This window comes from Megascapheus bottae, chromosome 24 (assembly GCF_031878675.1).
Source record: "Megascapheus bottae isolate mThoBot1 chromosome 24, mThoBot2.hap1, whole genome shotgun sequence".
Lineage (NCBI taxonomy): Eukaryota > Metazoa > Chordata > Mammalia > Rodentia > Geomyidae > Megascapheus > Megascapheus bottae.
In genome coordinates this window covers 10,800,089-10,817,754 of record NC_143532.1, presented here as the reverse complement: position 1 = coordinate 10,817,754, position 17,666 = coordinate 10,800,089, and the positions used below count along the sequence as shown (strand labels likewise).

Here is a 17,666-nt window from a genome sequence, read left to right as displayed (position 1 = left end):
GATCAGTTGAAAGTTTGTGAAGGTTTCCATCACTCCTGTTCCTCTGCCACAAGCACATGCTTGAGCATGCATACATATACACACTGCCACATGTGTACCGACAGACAGACAGACAGACAGACACACACACACCCCACACTGCACCAAATGACTATTGCTGTCCCTGAGAACCTCCTCAGAGCAGAGCCAGGCTTGGGAATACATCTGAGAAAGAAGAAAGTGTAGGATGCAGGACACTGGAGACAAACCAGAGGCCATGGAAATTCCCAGAAGAAAGAGGCAGGCAGCTGATGCAGGACAACAGGACAACAAGAACAGTTACAATGTAGATGTACAATCATTCACATGAAGAGTAAGAGGAATTAATGTCACTTATATGCTACTTTTCCTGTCAGAGAAATAAGACAAAAAATGATATCTGTTGATAGAAATAATGGAGTTTGTGGGCTCATCTAGAATTTCAAGTAAAACATGATTTAGTGGCTCAAAAGTATAACAAAGGAGTTGACTTTTCTTCCATTTTTTCTGCTCCGTCATCCACTAGACTAACTTCATTTTTGTATTTGGGCCCCAAAGACTCAAAAGACTGTGCTTTTTCACTCATATGGAAAGGATGGGCGACTTAGCTTTTCTTGATATTGTTTGTTTGCTTGCAGAATATCTAGAAAAGTTCCGAAATTCACTTTGACTTTCCCAGTACAGATTGCATGCTTACTCCCAGCCCATTGAAGCATTTAGTTTGGGTTGGGAACAGAATCATCCTCTACAGAACCCCAAACTAGAAACCACAGAGGCCTGTCATCACGGTCAGGTTCCATAAGCCTCTGCGCCTTGACTGCCCAGCCACACCTCACCTTTTCTCAATCCTTTCTTGCAGGTCATCCTGTGATTTTTCTAGAGTTTGTTGATGGAATTAGTTGCTCTCTATGTTCATTCTGAACTTAATATTTCTAGCTGGGAAAAACGCACAGATCCCCGAGGGAGGTTTTACTATGTGGATCACAACACCCGGACTACCACCTGGCAGCGCCCGACAGCTGAGTATGTGCGGAACTATGAGCAGTGGCAGTCACAGCGGAATCAGCTCCAGGGAGCAATGCAGCACTTCAGCCAAAGATTCCTCTACCAGGTGAGATACATAGGCCTGCCACTAGAGGGGCAACCTCCATGTGTGCTAGAACAGGCTATCTCATGCATTGTCTGTAGACTCATATAGGTGATAAGCTAGAAAAAAGATGGCCAGAGATGCCAGTGCTCTGACGCTGGAGGTTTCACTCATCATAGTAAAATTCCTAAGATTCCAGTGTTTCTAACTTGGTAACTTCATGGCCAGCCTTGGTGTTCAGGGAATCTGAAACTGACTTCACTGTCTTCTCAGACTGGCTTTCTTTGCTACCTTCTCTATTCAAGGCCATTTTTTCTGACTTGAAGCCTGTAGGTCAACTTTTACTTTGCCTGTCCTCACCTTTCTAGATCACAGCACTTGATCTTTATTAGTGCTATGGTTTTTCTTTTTGACCTCTATTATCTGACAGATTCTGGAGGATGAACAGCCTTTAAGGTTTGTCCACATCAGGAATTGGCAAAATCAGCCAATGCGGCCCACTACCTGGCTTTGTAAATCAGGTTTTAGTGGAATACAAGCATACTTGGGTAGTTGATATGTCGACTGCTTTCATGCTACCACCATAGAGTAGAGTAGACACCTGAGTGCCTACCAGGCCTATAACGTTTACTGTCTGCTCTTTATAGTTTGCTGGCATCTGGTCTGAATCAACCTCAATCTGTTACATACTTCATTTTCCTTTGCCCTTTCCTGTCTTAAGTTGTCAGAGTAGCCTTTGAATTACTTTCTCCTGCATTCCCTCTCTTACAGCCTATGCTAGTTTCCTGCCAACGCAGTCTTAAAATGTTATCCTCATCACACTCTTATGTCACTTTACTTGGACACCTGAAAGATGATTCTTATACTTTTTTATTTCAATTTATTTTTGCTGGTAGTGGGGCTTGAACTCAGAGCTTCGTGCCCTTATTTCTTTTCTGTGGCTTTGAACTGCCTTACTCAGATCTCAGCTTCCTAAGGAGCTAGAATTACAGGTGTGAGTCTGGACCATGACTTTTAATTATCACATATAACTTTGTTTATTTGAAATGAATGTTAACTCCATGATTTATTTCTAAATTAGATACTATCTTAGGCACTCAGAAAATCTTTTAATTCCATTTAATTAGCAGTCTTTTTTTTTTTTTAAATCACCTTGTAGCTCTTGTCTTGCCTAAATCAGGAGCTCTATTGTCAACCATAAAGTGCCTTGGCTAGCTTGTCCCTCTGTTCCTTCTTTAGCCAGAAAGTGAGGAAATAGGAATGCCTCAGTTTCCTTAGTAGGGATAAGTGCTTTTTGTCTTAGGAAGTTGCCTCCATGGCTAACTAGTATGCCTATTTGTGAGCACCTGGTGGTCTTGCCCAGTCAGCATTGTAACTGTCCCTACGCCACATGCCAGCCCTAGAGCATGTCCATAGTAGGTTTCAAAATTGAATGGAATCTGGCCATTTTCCCAGCTAATTCCTCTTGAGCCGAGCTCCAGAGACTTTGCCTGCTATTTTCTTGGGTGGTCCTGGCTCTAGACTTGGGATGGTTTGAGGCATCTTTCTTCTTTGATCCATTTGCCCTTTGACTTATAGACAAGGACATAACTTAGAAGTTTTACCATGGTTTTGTCTTCCTGTTTCTCCAAACTTGTTTCTCTTTCTGTCTTTCCTCCCTCCTTCCCTCCCTCCTTCCTTCCCTCCTTTCTGCCTTCCTTCTTTTTATAGGCACATTGAAAAGTGTTTTTTATTCTGTACCATACTCCAAGCGGTTCATTCTCTAGATTGGCTGGGATGTTTGGTGTGTGAAAGGGATGATTGGAAGGAGCTGGCACCCAAGTCTGCTTGGCGTGTATAGAGCCTTCATTCCTCTTGCCTGCCTCTCTCATTTTAGCATGTCTTCCCACACAGGTAGAACATGGACTTGGAGAACTCCCTAGAAGTGAAAATACAATGCAGAAATGTCTGAATACTCCAAAATGATTTGCTCAGCTTAGCTGGGGACATAGGAGGGGTCTGTATGGAGGGAGCGGCACCTTTTCTCCATGAAACACATCTTGTATTGAAAAATGTGATGGGAATCTTGTTTTGCTCTGCTCTCAATGTCTCTCTGTTACTTTTCCTCCCCTTATGGATTTGCTTTTCCTTCTTATTTGCTGTGCTGCCATGTCCTGGTTATAAGTAAGAAGGGTTGCTTTCATACAGTTATTTTGGGGTTTGGCTTTGGACCAGGGTTTGACTTGGAAGAATTAAAAGCTGATACTGTACAGTGAGCGGCATCCCCTCCTCCTCTTGCTCAGCTTAAACTGAGACCTTGTTCTTAACTAGACTGCAGAGAGTATGAAATACAGTGTAGAATGAGAGTCAAGCAAATCCAAGTGGCAGTCTTTTGGCCTTCCTTTCCTCTGTCTGCCTCTATGTATATTTTCTTCATGTCCTCTAGGTTATTCTCCATATTTTTGTTGTGTTTTTCTTTCTTAATTAACTCCCAGTTTGCTTTTGTTTCTTGAGGTCATTGCATGTATATTTTTGTCTGTTTATTTTTCCCTCATAGTTTTCTTTGGTTCCCTGCTTGTGGGGCCATTGCTGTGGCCCACTGGGCATGCTGGCAGTCTTGTGCCAAGCCTGCCATCTCTGCAGCACCTCTGCCTTCATCTCTCCCCATGCCCTGTCCTGATGAGCAAAGCAGGAAGTCAGAGACAGCAGACACAAATCATTGTGTGCTCCTAGCATTTAAGGGGCCCTATCCAGAAGTAGACATCTCCCTTCTGTTTCAGAAAGCCCCCTCGGACTGAATTGTCAAACACCTAGCTTTCATTCCAAGTCCTAACAAATGCAATGGCTGCCTTCCCCTCTTCCACCCTTTCTGCCCTTCCCAGAACCTTTGTTGCCCTAAGCTGTATTTGCTAGACATTCTTTATTTCTGAGTTTGTGTCTTAAAATATTACTGGCACTTTGTGTTTAGTCCCTGAGGGACTTGAACTCACGTGAGCTCTCTGGCTCATGGCCTATACTCCAGATCTCCCAGCCCTGGGACATTCCCCAGGAGAATGGTCCAGTAGCACAGCATTCCATTAAATTCCTAACCACAAATAATACTGTCTCTTGGAGTAATCACCACGATCCTGTGGCCCTAACTCCACTTGCCATATCTGTATGCTTGCCAGCTTGTTTCATATGACACCTTTTACAATATCATTTTAGGAGAAATGTGTTGGAAGAAAAACAGCAGTTATGCAGGGCATGGCCTACGTGCTTAGCACGTGCAAGGGTTTGATCTCTTAGTACCACAGAAAAAGAGAGAGTCATTGGAGGCTTTTTTTTGTTTGTTTGTTTTCTGGCCATTATACATTGCTTTGATTTTTCACTTTTCTGTTCGCTTTCTTCCTTAGATTTCTTTTCTCATTTTTCAAGTTATAATATTTGCTTTAGGAAGAATTATCCAAAAGAGTCAAGTGCTTTGCTCTAATGATGAAAAGTAAAATCACATGAGCACCAGTTTCCAGTGATTCTGATTTTATATGTTGTTTGTGTATAAACCTCAGATCCCTCCCTTTGCTGTGTCCTTCTGCTCTCTTCTTCTAGGTGGATGTGAGATGAGTGGAGCTCTGAGTGAGGTGGATATGACATAAAAACTCACTTTAATGAAAAAGAGCCAATATTGTAGATGTTGGGATTTTTTTTTTTAATGACAAGAATTAAGAAAAAGGTTGGTTTTGTCTGCGTGGTGGCATGCACCTGTAACCCTAGCTACTCAGGAGGCTGAGGCAGGAGGAGCCTTTGATCCCAGGGATTTGAAACAGTGGAAGCAACATACTGCTATCTTGTTTTAAAAGAAAAATAAATAAAAAAGAAGACTGCTTGGTTGGTGGCTCAAGCCTGTAATCCTAAATTCAGGAGGCTGAGATCTGAGGATTTCAGTTCATAGCCAGCCTGGGCAGAAAAGCCCTCGTGAGACTCTTATCTCTAGTTAACCACTCAAAAACTGGAAGTGGAGCTAAAGTGGAATGGAGTGCTAGCCCTGAGCAAAAAGTGCTCAGGGACAGTGCCAAGGCCACGTGTTTAAGCCTCACCCACCAATAAAAAATATTAAAAAGTAAAGATCTGATAAATATTTTTGTTCATCATAAGGAACTTTTGGTCTGTTGATACGTAGAGTGAAGCAAGAGACAAGTATAAACTTACTGAAGGCCTGGTGGGGCCAGCTGAGAGCTGAATTCCCACTGGAGCCTGTGGATGCTTTATACATTACTTCCTCAAAGAGATGGGAGCAGCAGGTACCAAGCCCTCCTTTTCCTTTTTTTTTCTTCTTTTTGGTGGGGGAAGGGGGGCTTGAACTCATGGCCTGGATGCTATCACTGTGCTCTTCAGCTCAAGGCTAGAACTCTACCACTTTCAGCCATAGCACCATTTCTGATGGTGGTTAATTGGAGATGAGTCTCATAGACCTTCCTGCTTGGCTTTGAACTGTGATCCTTAGATCTCAGCCTCCTGAGTTACTAGGATTACAGGCATGAGCCACCAGTGCCCAACAATCCTTTTTTCCTCCTTTAGTTTCTTGAAATAACCTTTTGCTATAGTGTTCTATTTGACTTCATTATCTGTGAGAGATACACTTTTATTTACGCTCTTCTGCTCCTGTTGCTGAGTCTTTTTTTCCATAGTGACTGTTCTTAGGTGGCAACTACAAAGCAAAATGAGAGGAATTGGGATTTATGAAATGCCGCTCCCTACACCTCCATCCCTCCACCACTCACACACACACCAGATGGCCTCTGAATTGGAGCAGTGTTTTCCAGTGTTGAGACAAGTCTGAGATGCAGTGGTGGTGGTATGCACATCCTAGAGATTGTGCCCTAAATTGAGGCCAGCTTTCGCCTGCTGAGTGCAGTTGCATTCTGTGTGGCGAGAGGCCCTCCAGTGAAAGGGGCCCTGTCCTGTCAAGGAACTTATGGTTACAAGACTTAAAACATCCTTGTTGGAACTGGCTTGGAAGAGCAGCCTGTGTTACCACCTCGGAAAGAAAGTTTCTCTGTTCTTTCACTGGCGGGTGGAGGGCTGTGAAGGGGGCTCTTGGCAGTAAAAGCTCCACCAATGTTTGCTCAAGCTAAGACTGAGCCCCATTCATCCTCCAGCCCGCGTGTGGCTCCATCGCTCCCAGACGGGGCCAGCTCTGCAGCCTGAAGTCTGCATTGAGAACTTGATCCCTTAATATAACGATTAAATTTTAGTAAGTGTAATAAAAATGCTTCAGAGGGGGAAAAGTAAGCAGGAGCAGAACAATACTTGTTTTATTTAGCTGTGAAAAGGTTTTGACAGCACACCCCCACTCCTTGCCCTTCCCTGAAGGATATGAGAACTCCCCATCCACTGCAGTCCTTCCCCAGAGACCTTGAAGCCAAATTAGGTGGGGAGGGGGGCACTCTAATGTAAACAATGACCTTGAAGTCCTGGAGCCAGTTCCCCTTCCCCTCTCCCCTTCTCTCTCAGCACCCCACCCCCAGCTCACCTTCCCCAGACAGGCAAACACAGAACACTGAGCAACTTCAGGTTCAGGCAGGGGAAGAATAAAGGTGCTTTGTGCAGGGGAAGGAAAACATGCCTGGGGGAGGTGAGGGGCTTGGGGCATGAATGTGCCCTCAGTCTGGGTAGGTGCTGTACACCCAGGAGGGAGGTGAAAGGAGGAGGGCCCAGCCCTAGCCAGGAAGCCCTGGGTGTGGGCAGGGCTTGTGGGAATGATTTCATTGGAAAGGCCTGTGGTATTTTTTCCCCTCCCGTGTGTGGTTCTTGGAGAAAGTTAGGGGTGGTGGGGATTTCATTTGCCTTGGATGCTGTGAGCAGGAGTCGAGCAGAGGGTGGCGGCGAGCTGGCTGGGCAGCCCTATTCCCAAGCCCTCCTGCCCTACCTGGGTCCTGCTCCTGCTTCGGCACTCTGGCCCACCTTCTTCCCCGCACCTCTTCCTCCTACTTGCTCCACTCTTCTCCAAACCTAGTTGGGCTCTGCTCTCTGCAGACCTCTTTGTTTTGTTGTTTTTTTAAACAAAGACTTTGAGAGAAGTAATACCACCTAAGGTTGTGCTGCTAAAATGTGGAAGTGAGTTGTTGGCATTTTATTTTGATCGACTGATTTATTTTTAACTGGTGGCTTTTTTTTTTTTAACCTCTGTGTTCTGCTGTGTTCTTGTTTAGTCTTCGAGTGCGTCGACTGACCATGATCCCTTGGGCCCCCTCCCTCCTGGCTGGGGTAAGTACCGAGTCCTTTATGTTCTGTCCTCAGCCTGCTGTCCATCAGCCATGCCTCGCTATCTTCCTCTGAGTGTCAGAGCAAATACAAATGGTGGAGCTAGCAGGATGGGACTTTCTTGGGCCACGGCAAAGGAATGCGACCTAGAAAGATGGTGGGCCTGTTCAGTTTTGGACCCAAGTTTTAAGGTGTCTTACTTAGAAATGTCTGTTTTCCAAATGAACTTCTTTTAGGTTTGTGGTTCTGGCTGGAAGGGAACACCTTAACAGAACTTCCTTTGCAGTTAAGATATTGGGGGACTTCAGCCTAATTTGTCTAATGCAGTCCCGTTTTTATTTGCCACACTGCTGTGAAAGAGGCTGCAGGGGAGCAGAGTTGTACAGGACAGTGACTATAAAATGACAACAGTGCTAGTTAGTACTTCTAAGTGATCTGGCTCTATGCTTGGTTCTTTTGACTGGTAGCTGCCACTCAAGTATTCCAAGTCATTGATATGATTCGGCAAGAGTAAGGGATAGACACCCATGATTTAAGAGAGATTATAGGCCTCGTGGCTATTCTAGGCAGGAGTAGCTATGAAAGAGATGTCATTAGATGTGAGATGAGCACATTCTGCAGTTCTCTGAGCTGGGTATGATTTTGTCCAGTCCTGCAAGAGTCTCTGAGTACTGAAGGGGGTAGTTTTCACAAGAACTGGCAGGTGTTGGGTTTTGTTTATTGATTGGGGCAACAGAAGACAGAAAGTGTTGGTTTGGTGATATTCACAGATGGTATTAACTTGGCAGGGAGCACTCGCCCCAGAGGTGGTAAAACTCTTGGGATACTGGCAGAGGTAGGATCGGCATCTGCCTGCAGAAGTGCTGCTGGGGGCTGACACCTCTCCAGGTAGCTGCTCCTTTGTAGTAGTTTTAGGTTCTGTCAACTCCTCTGGATCTACAGAGCTTCAGTTAGTGAGTTCCCACTGCATTCCAGAGTGCTACATGAGACTCTTTTTTTAGTGGAAGATACTAGTAAATTTCCCACGTATTATTTTTGTTAGGATAAAGGTGATGTACTGAGGGGTTACCATTTCATAAGTCAGGTAAAGAGTACATTTCTTTTCAGTATTATTATTTCTTCCTCCTCTTCTTTTTCTTCTTTGGTACTGGGGTTTGAAAACAGGACCTCACATTTGCTAGACAGATGCTCTATCATTTGAGCCATGACTTCAGCCCTCTTAGCTTTGGCTATTTTTGAGATAGGGTCTCACTTTTTGCCTATGCTGACCTGGACCTTGAATCTCCTGGTTATACTTCCCAGCATTGCTGGGATGGCAGCCATCAGTTACACCTTTTTCTATCAAGATGGAATCTTATTAACTTTTTTTGCCCAGGTTGGCCTTCAACCATGATCCACCTACTCTCAGCCTCCCAGATAACTAGAACTATAGCCAGTACTCTTAGCTTCCACATATTTCTTGACTTTCAGGGAGGGAATCTCTGTGTGCACAGATGATCTGCTAGGCTCCTTGGACCAATACAAGATTATTAGTACCTCCAAGATGGGCAGCATATCAAACATGCTCATAGGATCCTCACGTAGACAGGGAAAGAACCTCATGATACAAAGGATTTTTTTTTTTTACCAGTCCTGGGGTTTGAACTCAGGGCCTAGACTCCATTCCTGAATCTCTCTGTGCTGTAGGTCTTGAGCCGTAGAACCACTTCTGACTCTTTCTGTTTATGCGGTACTGAGGAATCAAACCCTGGGCATCATGCATGCTAGGCAAGCACTCTACCACTAAGTCATATTACCAGTCTTACAAGAATTTGACTGTTTGGTAGCCAAGGACCTCAAGACCAGGACCTGGAGTTTGATTCTAGCTCAAGAGAGGCAGATGGTAGAGCCTAGTTAAGTGAGTTTATTCCTATAGCAGTTTTGCTACATAATAATCACCAGTAAGAGCAACTATCAAGACTTGTAAATGGGTCCCAGGTGCTAAGTGGGAAAACAGAACTGGAAAAAAAAAAGAGTCATGGTCAGAATCAGTGCTGTTTATGAACAGTCAGAAAAAGCCACAAAGCAATAATGTTCCAAAAGTAAGAAAAGAACATTCTGCTCAAAGGGCAATTCCAATCCTTTGGGCTCTGTGTGGGCAGCTCCAGAGCTGAGGCAGGGGCTCCTGCCTCTCTAGGGATAAGCATGGGCAGAGTGCACAAGCCATAGGAGCATGGCAGCAACGACAAGCCTGCTGGTGTTCCTCCCGCCCTGAGGTTCCAGGTCTCTTCCTCTCCTCCTCCATGACTGTTCCTGCACACTGCTCTGCAGCTGAACTCACTGAAGGACTTTTCCAACCCCCCACACTGCAATTGTATGCAGTGAGGCTGTTTGTGGGTTGAAAGAGGCCTCATCATTGTGGCCATGCCAGGAATGATGGTTCAGGCCCTGACCCACTAGACAAGTTCCCTGCTCCAGTGGTTTGCGAGGATTTGGCCCTTTGCTGAGCAGCCATGGAGGATGTATTTCACAGCCATACCTCCTGGGCTGGGTGTGGCCACCATTCATTCAGGAACCACTCTGGAGGCCAGCCTCCTGTGACCAGTAGCACCTATGGGTGGGAAGGGAGAGTTCGAGACAAAAACCTTGGACTGATCCTGGGAATATTTGAGCTTGTTTTTGTTAGGAAGGGCCCGCTCTCCTCAGTTTGACTCTCTTTTCACTTTTTAGGTTCCCTGTAGCTTCTGGAACAAATTTGATCATTTCTTTAATGTCATCCTATTGTTGTAAAAGGAGAGCCATTAGCATTGTTCGTTTCTAGAACAACTTGGAAACATCAGGGACTTCCCAGGAAAGATGGCCCTTACTGGGATCTGGAGCCATGCACCCAGTTTTTCCTCTCACCCACCTGCAGTTGATAGGATGCCCTATGTCCTGTGCTGTGGTGCAGAAGGAATAGTTAGTGTCTGTGCTGGGGGTGGGGGGAGAGTAGGGTGGCATTAAGCCAGGCTGAACACAGCTGGAGGCAATTATGTTTCTGGTTCAGCCAGGCTGTACCCCTCAGATCCGCCATGCTCCCCTTCCCACTTGACAAGTGACACAGGCTTGAAAGTTAGAAACGTGTACATCTCTCCCCCACTCTGCAACAGGGAAAGTCTATTTGTTCATTTTCCTTTTGACAAGTATGAGTTAGCCATGTTTGGTCCCTAAACTTCCCTAACAGGTAGGCCATGGGGAACGAAATTCACACCCAGCACCCAGGTGGTATTTCCTGAGGGAAAGGGTGCTTAATGTGGCTATTTTTTTTTCTCCTTTTTTCTTCAATGGCAGAAAAGAGACAGGACAATGGCCGGGTGTATTACGTGAACCACAACACACGCACCACTCAGTGGGAAGACCCTCGAACCCAGGGGTAAGAGCTCAGGCTGAGCGGGACTCATTGGCCAAGTGACTTTGAATTGCATTAGCTCTATGAGTGCTAACATTGGGAGTCTTTACAAAATTCTTAGGATATGGTGTTGGCCTAATGAGTGCACAGAAGGGGTTCCTTAAATAGACCCACCCTGGTGAGTAAAGAGTGACCACTGATAGGGGCTGCAGTTCTCCGTGCCCACTGTGACAATATGATTCCAAAAGATGGAGGTCACTACTATCCCCATCTTATAAGAAGCAGGACTAGGGAACATGGTGGCTTAGAATTGCCAGCATCCACTCAAGTCAGTACCATTCAGCCAGGGCTGGTGTTTAGCTTTTCATTAGTAAATGATTTCTTTTGCCCACCCCAGGGCTCTACAGAGCAGCACTTTGAGGACCCATCCTGCCTCCTAAGTGGAGGTCCAGAGATGGGACCAGCCTTTAACCTTTTCTTGTGTTTCTAGGATGATCCAGGAACCAGCCTTGCCCCCAGGATGGGAGATGAAATATACCAGTGAGGGAGTGCGGTACTTTGTGGACCACAATACCCGCACCACCACCTTTAAGGATCCTCGCCCAGGGTTTGAGTCAGGGTAAGGATCTTACTTCATAGGCTGTAGCAATGTGCACAGACCCAAAAACTGTCAGGTTTGATCACTGTGAGGAGCTTTTAGTGTTGAGTGGCTGCAATAGATGTCTTTGCTGCTCATTGCCCTCTAGTGGCCAGTGTTGATGACATCACCAAGGAATGGAGAGGAAGGGGCGATTGTGCTTAATCAGAATAGAACTTAGAGATATTTCTCCAAAAGTAAGAGGTCTGCCATTGTTTCTACATTTTCTTTTGACTCTCCAAAGTTCTCAGTAGCAGTCATCTCCTTCCTTTTATGATTTTACTTTACGTCTTGGAATTCACATAGCATAACTTTCCCTAGAGCTAACAAAGATAGGTTGCTTATTTTTTGAGAAATCACAGATTCCAGAACTTGTTTTGCTGTCTCCAGGACGAAGCAAGGTTCCCCGGGTGCCTATGACCGCAGTTTCCGGTGGAAGTATCACCAGTTCCGTTTTCTTTGCCATGTGAGTTCTAGCCCCAGGCTCCTACAGAATTGAGGCTGTTGAACATTTAAGATGATTTCCTGGCCCAGGCATTAGAATGTCTACAATCTAGCTAGAGAGAGGCACAATGCTTCACTCACCCTGAGCTAGGTGTCTAGGAAGCCAACTTCCATTCCTAAAGGGGGGGTAGGGTGCCTTTCATATAGACAGTTGCCCTGTGAGGCTCTAGTCTAAGGTTCTTGTCTTTTTTTCCCCAGTCAAATGCCCTACCCAGTCATGTGAAGATCAGCGTTTCCAGGCAGACACTCTTTGAGGATTCTTTCCAACAGGTTAGAGATTCAGGGCCAGTAAGAGCCCTTGGTCCATTGCCCTACCCTCTGTCACATGGCATCTTCTGTCAAACCCATATTGTGGAATTCCCAAGGCCCAGGCCTCCCTCAATCATGTGTCTGTTAAATAGTAGGCCTTAGTCTCTCTTTCCCACCTCCCCTCCCTTCCCCTGCCATGTTGGAATATAATAGCAGGCTGGCCAGATCCCCCTGTTTCCTCAGATCATGAACATGAAACCCTATGACCTACGCCGCCGGCTCTATATCATCATGCGTGGCGAGGAGGGCCTGGACTATGGTGGCATCGCCAGGTGAGCTCGGATATCAGTTGAATGTGCTGTACCCACTTTCAATGGCTACAGGGCGGGGGGGGGGGTGGCGGGGAGGGACATGGAGCCAGAAGGTGTCTCCTCCTTGCTCACAACATTCAGAACATTTGATTCACTTGGCTGGTCCCAGTGGGCACAGGAGCAGGAGCAGGCTCCAGCCCTTAGTTAGTGGGCAGTGGGTCAGTGGAGGGGCCCTGGTGAAGATGGGCATTATGGAGTATATAAGCCATGCTGTGATAAAGAGCTCTGATCTGTGCTAGGCTATGTGTCAGATGTACAGAGACCAAGCAAGTCAAAATGCCTGATAGATCCCAAAAGAGTCCAGGGCACTGTCTTGCGCTCAGCCTGGTGCACTCAAGAAGTTAACAAGCTGCCTGAGAAAGCGCAGCCTCCGCCAGTAGGCAGAAGCCCCGACAGAGAGAAGGAGCATCTCAGCTGCGGTGACCTCAGCCCACTGACCTCATGGTGTGGGGATATCTTCTCCCTTGGTGTTGAGTTCCCTCTCTTCTCACCCTCTGTTTGCTGGTGGTGTTGCCTTGCACGTTGCCCGGTGGATGGATCGTTCTTTTTTTCTGTGGTGACTCCTCTCCAGGCTCTGCTTGGTGAGCTTCTGGTGTGGCTCCGCCCTGTTTGTCTCTCTCTGTGTCCTGCCAGTGGTTTTACCCTATGGTAGGTTACATCATGCTGTTCTACCACAGGGTAGAACCACGGACAGGATACCGGGGTACCCTCTGCATCGAAGGACTCCGTCTACCCAGCCACAAACAGCCCAGCCTCCAGGCCCCCCTCTCCCCCTGGGAATAGTCCTCTGCCAACTTAGCTCAAGCCTGAAAGGACTCTGAATTCTGGCTTGAGGCTTGTACCTGGGGTGCAAATAGATGCTAAGGTGTGGGTGTGGGCTCAGATGAATATGGGAAGGAGCTGGAAAGGCAATGGTGAGGGGAGGGTAATGGCAAGTGGAGTGAGGTACCTGTGGTTAAGCTGTGGGGTGAGGATTAGAATCTGCAGGCATGGGGAGTGGTTTTCAGGGTGCAGGGGTTGGGAATGTGTTATTCATGTTACATTGCTGAGTTGTGTAAGGTAGAGGCAGATGGGTAGCTGTCCTACAGCACCAGCACAGAAATATCACAGCAATAAACATGCAGGTCTGTGAGACTGATAACTTAGTGCTCCTGCGTGGTTCACAACTTCCACAACTGTGCATGGTGGTCAAGGACAACGGGCGCAACTTAGCCGTTCAAGCGCCGCACAGGGTGACATGAAATCCTGGAAGGCGCCGCGGTCCTGGGGCTCACACTTTTCCCCAGCATTATTCTCAAGTGCCATTGTCTTAGTTCACCTCAGTCTGAGCCAAGCCAGCTCACTACATGGTGGACAATTAACTCTTGGGACAGTCCCCAGACTGCCTGAGACACACAGCAGCCGCCATCACCATGCAGGTGTGTGGAGGGATCCATGGCTCTTGTTTTTCTCTCTTCCTTCACAGAGAGTGGTTTTTCCTTTTGTCCCACGAGGTGCTCAACCCTATGTACTGTTTATTTGAATATGCTGGCAAGAACAATTACTGTCTACAGATCAACCCGGCCTCATCCATCAACCCTGACCACCTCACCTACTTCCGCTTTATTGGCAGATTCATCGCTATGGTAAGGGGGACCTGGAAGTCTCCAAGTTCCAGGAGTGCTTCCTTCCCTTCCTCTGCCTCCCCCTAGAATACCAGGGGAAGACATTTTCCCTTAGCCCTCCAGGCAGCACCCAAGGCGAGTGGCACTTCCTAGACTGGCACCCACTGTCTGGCCTCGCCTGGCTCCCTCACAGAACTTTCCACATGAAAATGCAAAGAGCTAGAGGTAGTTGGGAGAAACCAGAGCTTCTCAGTGGTCCACTGTGAATATTAAAGGGTACTCATGTGATTGTGTAGCATTTTTCAAGTAGATTCCTAGGGTCCCTGAGCAGTAAGCTTTGCCAAACATTAAAAGTGCACTCTCTGGGAGTGTTGGGATGGTGGCTAGGCTGAGTGAAGCCATAATTGCCCGCCCGCTGCCTGCCTCTGGAAGGTGCTATCATGAGCCATGAGGGGAAAAAATGTTGCCTAAGACAAGACTGGTGCAAAGCTTAGGGGAGGTGTCCAGAAATAGGCACTCTGTGACTGTGGACAGGGAGACCGTGCCACGTTATCCTCTGTGCTGACTGTGCTGTGCTTCTTTCCATGGGGTCCCACAAATATCCTTCCTCCCTTCTCAGGAAGATAAAGGGCCTTAAGGGTTTGTGACTAAATATGATCCTTCCCATCATCTGATGTTCTTGGCTAAGGCTCTGGAAGTGGTCACATTCTTGCCAGTTTTAGAGATCCATCTGGCCTAGCAACCAGGCCATGCCAGGGACGCCCTAGACTAGTATCACTGGCCACCAGCTTTCAATCGCATTATTTTTGGCTGCCTGTGAACCCGCTGTAAGCACCCAGTAAGTCAGGGCTGCCACTCAACACTATTGTGAACAAGTCTTCCCTGTGCATTAGTCAGGCCTCTGCTTGACAGAAGTAGCCTGGTTGGTATTCTAGGCCACAGTGGGCTGGCTCTGTGGCTAGCAGGGTGGGATCACAGTCTGTCTCAGGGTCTGTGTCAAGATAGAGTAGTTAGCTCATTTCCTGGATTCTTCCTTGGTCCCTGAAACAGCTGGCTGCTTACCATCTATCATGGAGGAAAGGCAGGTAGTAGAGAAGCCTTTCTTCCAAGAGCCTGTGCCTCAGGCCCTGCTTCTTCCTTCCTTAGGCATTGTACCATGGAAAGTTCATTGACACAGGCTTCACCCTCCCTTTCTACAAGCGGATGCTGAACAAGAGACCAACCCTGAAAGACCTGGAGTCCATTGACCCTGAATTCTATAACTCCATTGTCTGGATCAAGTGAGTCCTACGCTTGCCCTGTGCTGAGAGAAAACAGGGGGGCTCTATTTGGGTACTTGGCACCATGGTTTTAATGTTCTGTGCCAGAGAGTCCCTGAGCACTTGGGCTTACCTGACCTCTTGGTGTGCTTGTGGAGAGATGGACACCTTCCAGGTCCCTTGTAGGGTTGGTCTAGAGTCCCCTCGTACATCAGGAGATTCCCTGTGCCATTGATCAGGATTCTAGTCCTTTTGTGAGTCTTTGGTGCCTCATGGACAACAAGATGAACACCTTCCCCCTGGGCCTCCTGTGCTTCAGAGAGAACAACCTAGAAGAATGTGGCCTGGAGCTGTTCTTCATCCAGGACATGGAGATCCTGGGCAAGGTGACAACTCATGAGCTGAAGGAAGGTGGCGAGAGCATCCGAGTGACGGAGGAGAACAAGGAGGAATACATCATGTAAGTCTTAGGTCATGGGCGGGCCGGGAGGGAGAAACCCAGTAGGTCCGGAGAATGGGTGTCTACTCTGATTTCTGGGGCCCTAGGTCAGCACTGATTGCAGGAGCCTGGGCTGGTGGCCCATGGCTGGTCATGTAAATGACATGAGTTAGGGGAGTTGCAGCCCCAGGCCCTTGCTTACGTTTCTGTGTGAAGGAGGCTTCCCAGCTGAGGGAACTTATTTAGACGTCACCATCTCCCTCCTGACAGGGAATTTCCGTGTCTTTGCTTAAGTCCACCATCCGTTGGGTGCTGGTGTGCACACCTCCACACATCCTCTGCAGGCCTTTGTCTAGGTCTTCCTCCTCAACCTTAGCTGAACTGCTGAGGTTTAGTGAGCGATGGCGGGAGGCGTGTGAGGCAGGGATAGTGTGTGAATGCGGCAGATTTCCTTATCACAGAGAGGCTTTCACAGCTGTGCTCTAGGGTCTTCCACACCTTAGTGCAGGCATGCCACATGACTCAGTGGATTTGTGGGCCATGCAGGCAGGCCAAGAAGGCAGCCATACTGGGTGTCCTGGGCTGCACCTGGGGCTGGTCTTTGGTTCTAGGTTGCTGACAGACTGGCGTTTCACACGAGGAGTAGAAGAACAGACCAGAGCCTTCCTGGATGGCTTCAACGAGGTAGCCCCACTCGAGTGGTTGCGCTACTTTGATGAGAAAGAGCTGGAGGTGAGTGTTGAAGGTGGGAATCTGAGCCCGTGCTTCGGAGTACTCCTTATGCATCCATAGAAACTCCCCAGTCAAACCCCACCCTTTGGCTGCCTGGTGTGATAGGGCAGGTGGCTGTCACTGGGATCCTCAGCCCCACTCCCCTGGATACATGGGTGGAAGGTGCAGGGACATGTGTTACCCATAGGATTAAAACTGCTATAGAAAGCAGGGAGTCTCAGGTTGGAGCCTTGGCTCAGTTGGTAGAGCACCAGCCAATGAACAAAGTGTTAGGTACTGAGTTTGAGTCCTGGTCTTGCAACAACAAAAAGAAAAAAAAAAGTAGGTAGTCAGAGGTTTAGAACTGCTGCAACGGCTAGTGAGTGGACGAAGAAAGGCGGGCCCCAAATCCCTCCTGGAGGTGGGGTTGGTGCTGGGTTACTGACTCCTCCTTCCCTGCAGCTGATGCTGTGCGGCATGCAGGAGATAGATATGAGCGACTGGCAGAAGAACACCATCTACAGGCACTACACCAAGAACAGCAAGCAGATCCAGTGGTTCTGGCAGGTGGGTGCTAGGTCCCATCCTGATGGGCTGGCGACAGGTCTTGGCAGGGGACATTTTAGAGTGATCTCAAGGAAATGGGACTTTATTAGAACCCCTCATCTCTGACACTCTCCTCAACTCCACCAGTTTTCAGGAGAGGCTCAGCCTGGCGCTGGACAGGAAGGAGGCTGTGATCTCTGAGCTGGGGCCAGTGTGTGTGAAGGTGGCTGTTACTGATCAGCCTGGGGCTAGCTGGTAGGGACCTAGGGAGGCCTGCAGGCAGGACATACAGTTACTGCTGGTCATAGTTCATAGAGAAAGTAGCTGCCATCCCCCGCCCAGTGGGCTCCTGGGCCAAGTGAGTCCCCTGACTGTCTTGGCTTGTGGATTCGCAGGTGGTAAAGGAGATGGACAATGAGAAGAGGATCCGCCTCCTGCAGTTCGTTACAGGAACTTGCCGTCTGCCTGTTGGGGGGTTTGCCGAGCTCATTGGTATGTTTCCTTTGACTTGCTGCTGCCCTGGCTGGGGGTAGGGGCGGCCGGAGGGGAGGGTGGAACCTGGCATACTTCTAGAAGCAAACCTGTGAGTGGGGAAGAGCTGCAGGTAGGCCATGCCATGGGAAAAGTTGATGGAAAATGTATTTTTACCTTG

The 17,666-nt window shown here is 47.7% G+C and overlaps 1 protein-coding gene across 3 annotated transcripts in view; it reads left to right on the top strand.

The window, feature by feature from the left end:
- Positions 1–17,666, top strand: part of Wwp2 (WW domain containing E3 ubiquitin protein ligase 2) — a 112,613-nt gene that overhangs the window by 92,799 nt on the left and 2,148 nt on the right. For all 3 annotated transcript variants that reach the window (XM_090357352.1, XM_090357350.1, XM_090357351.1), the window contains 13 exons: positions 955–1,129; positions 7,276–7,330; positions 10,637–10,718; positions 11,185–11,313; positions 11,722–11,797; positions 12,034–12,105; positions 12,328–12,416; positions 13,921–14,080; positions 15,206–15,339; positions 15,638–15,778; positions 16,369–16,489; positions 16,931–17,035; positions 17,410–17,506. In XM_090357352.1, coding sequence (XP_090213478.1) covers positions 955–1,129; positions 7,276–7,330; positions 10,637–10,718; positions 11,185–11,313; positions 11,722–11,797; positions 12,034–12,105; positions 12,328–12,416; positions 13,921–14,080; positions 15,206–15,339; positions 15,638–15,778; positions 16,369–16,489; positions 16,931–17,035; positions 17,410–17,506 — 1,436 coding nt within the window. The remainder of the gene's footprint in view (positions 1–954; positions 1,130–7,275; positions 7,331–10,636; positions 10,719–11,184; positions 11,314–11,721; positions 11,798–12,033; positions 12,106–12,327; positions 12,417–13,920; positions 14,081–15,205; positions 15,340–15,637; positions 15,779–16,368; positions 16,490–16,930; positions 17,036–17,409; positions 17,507–17,666) is intronic.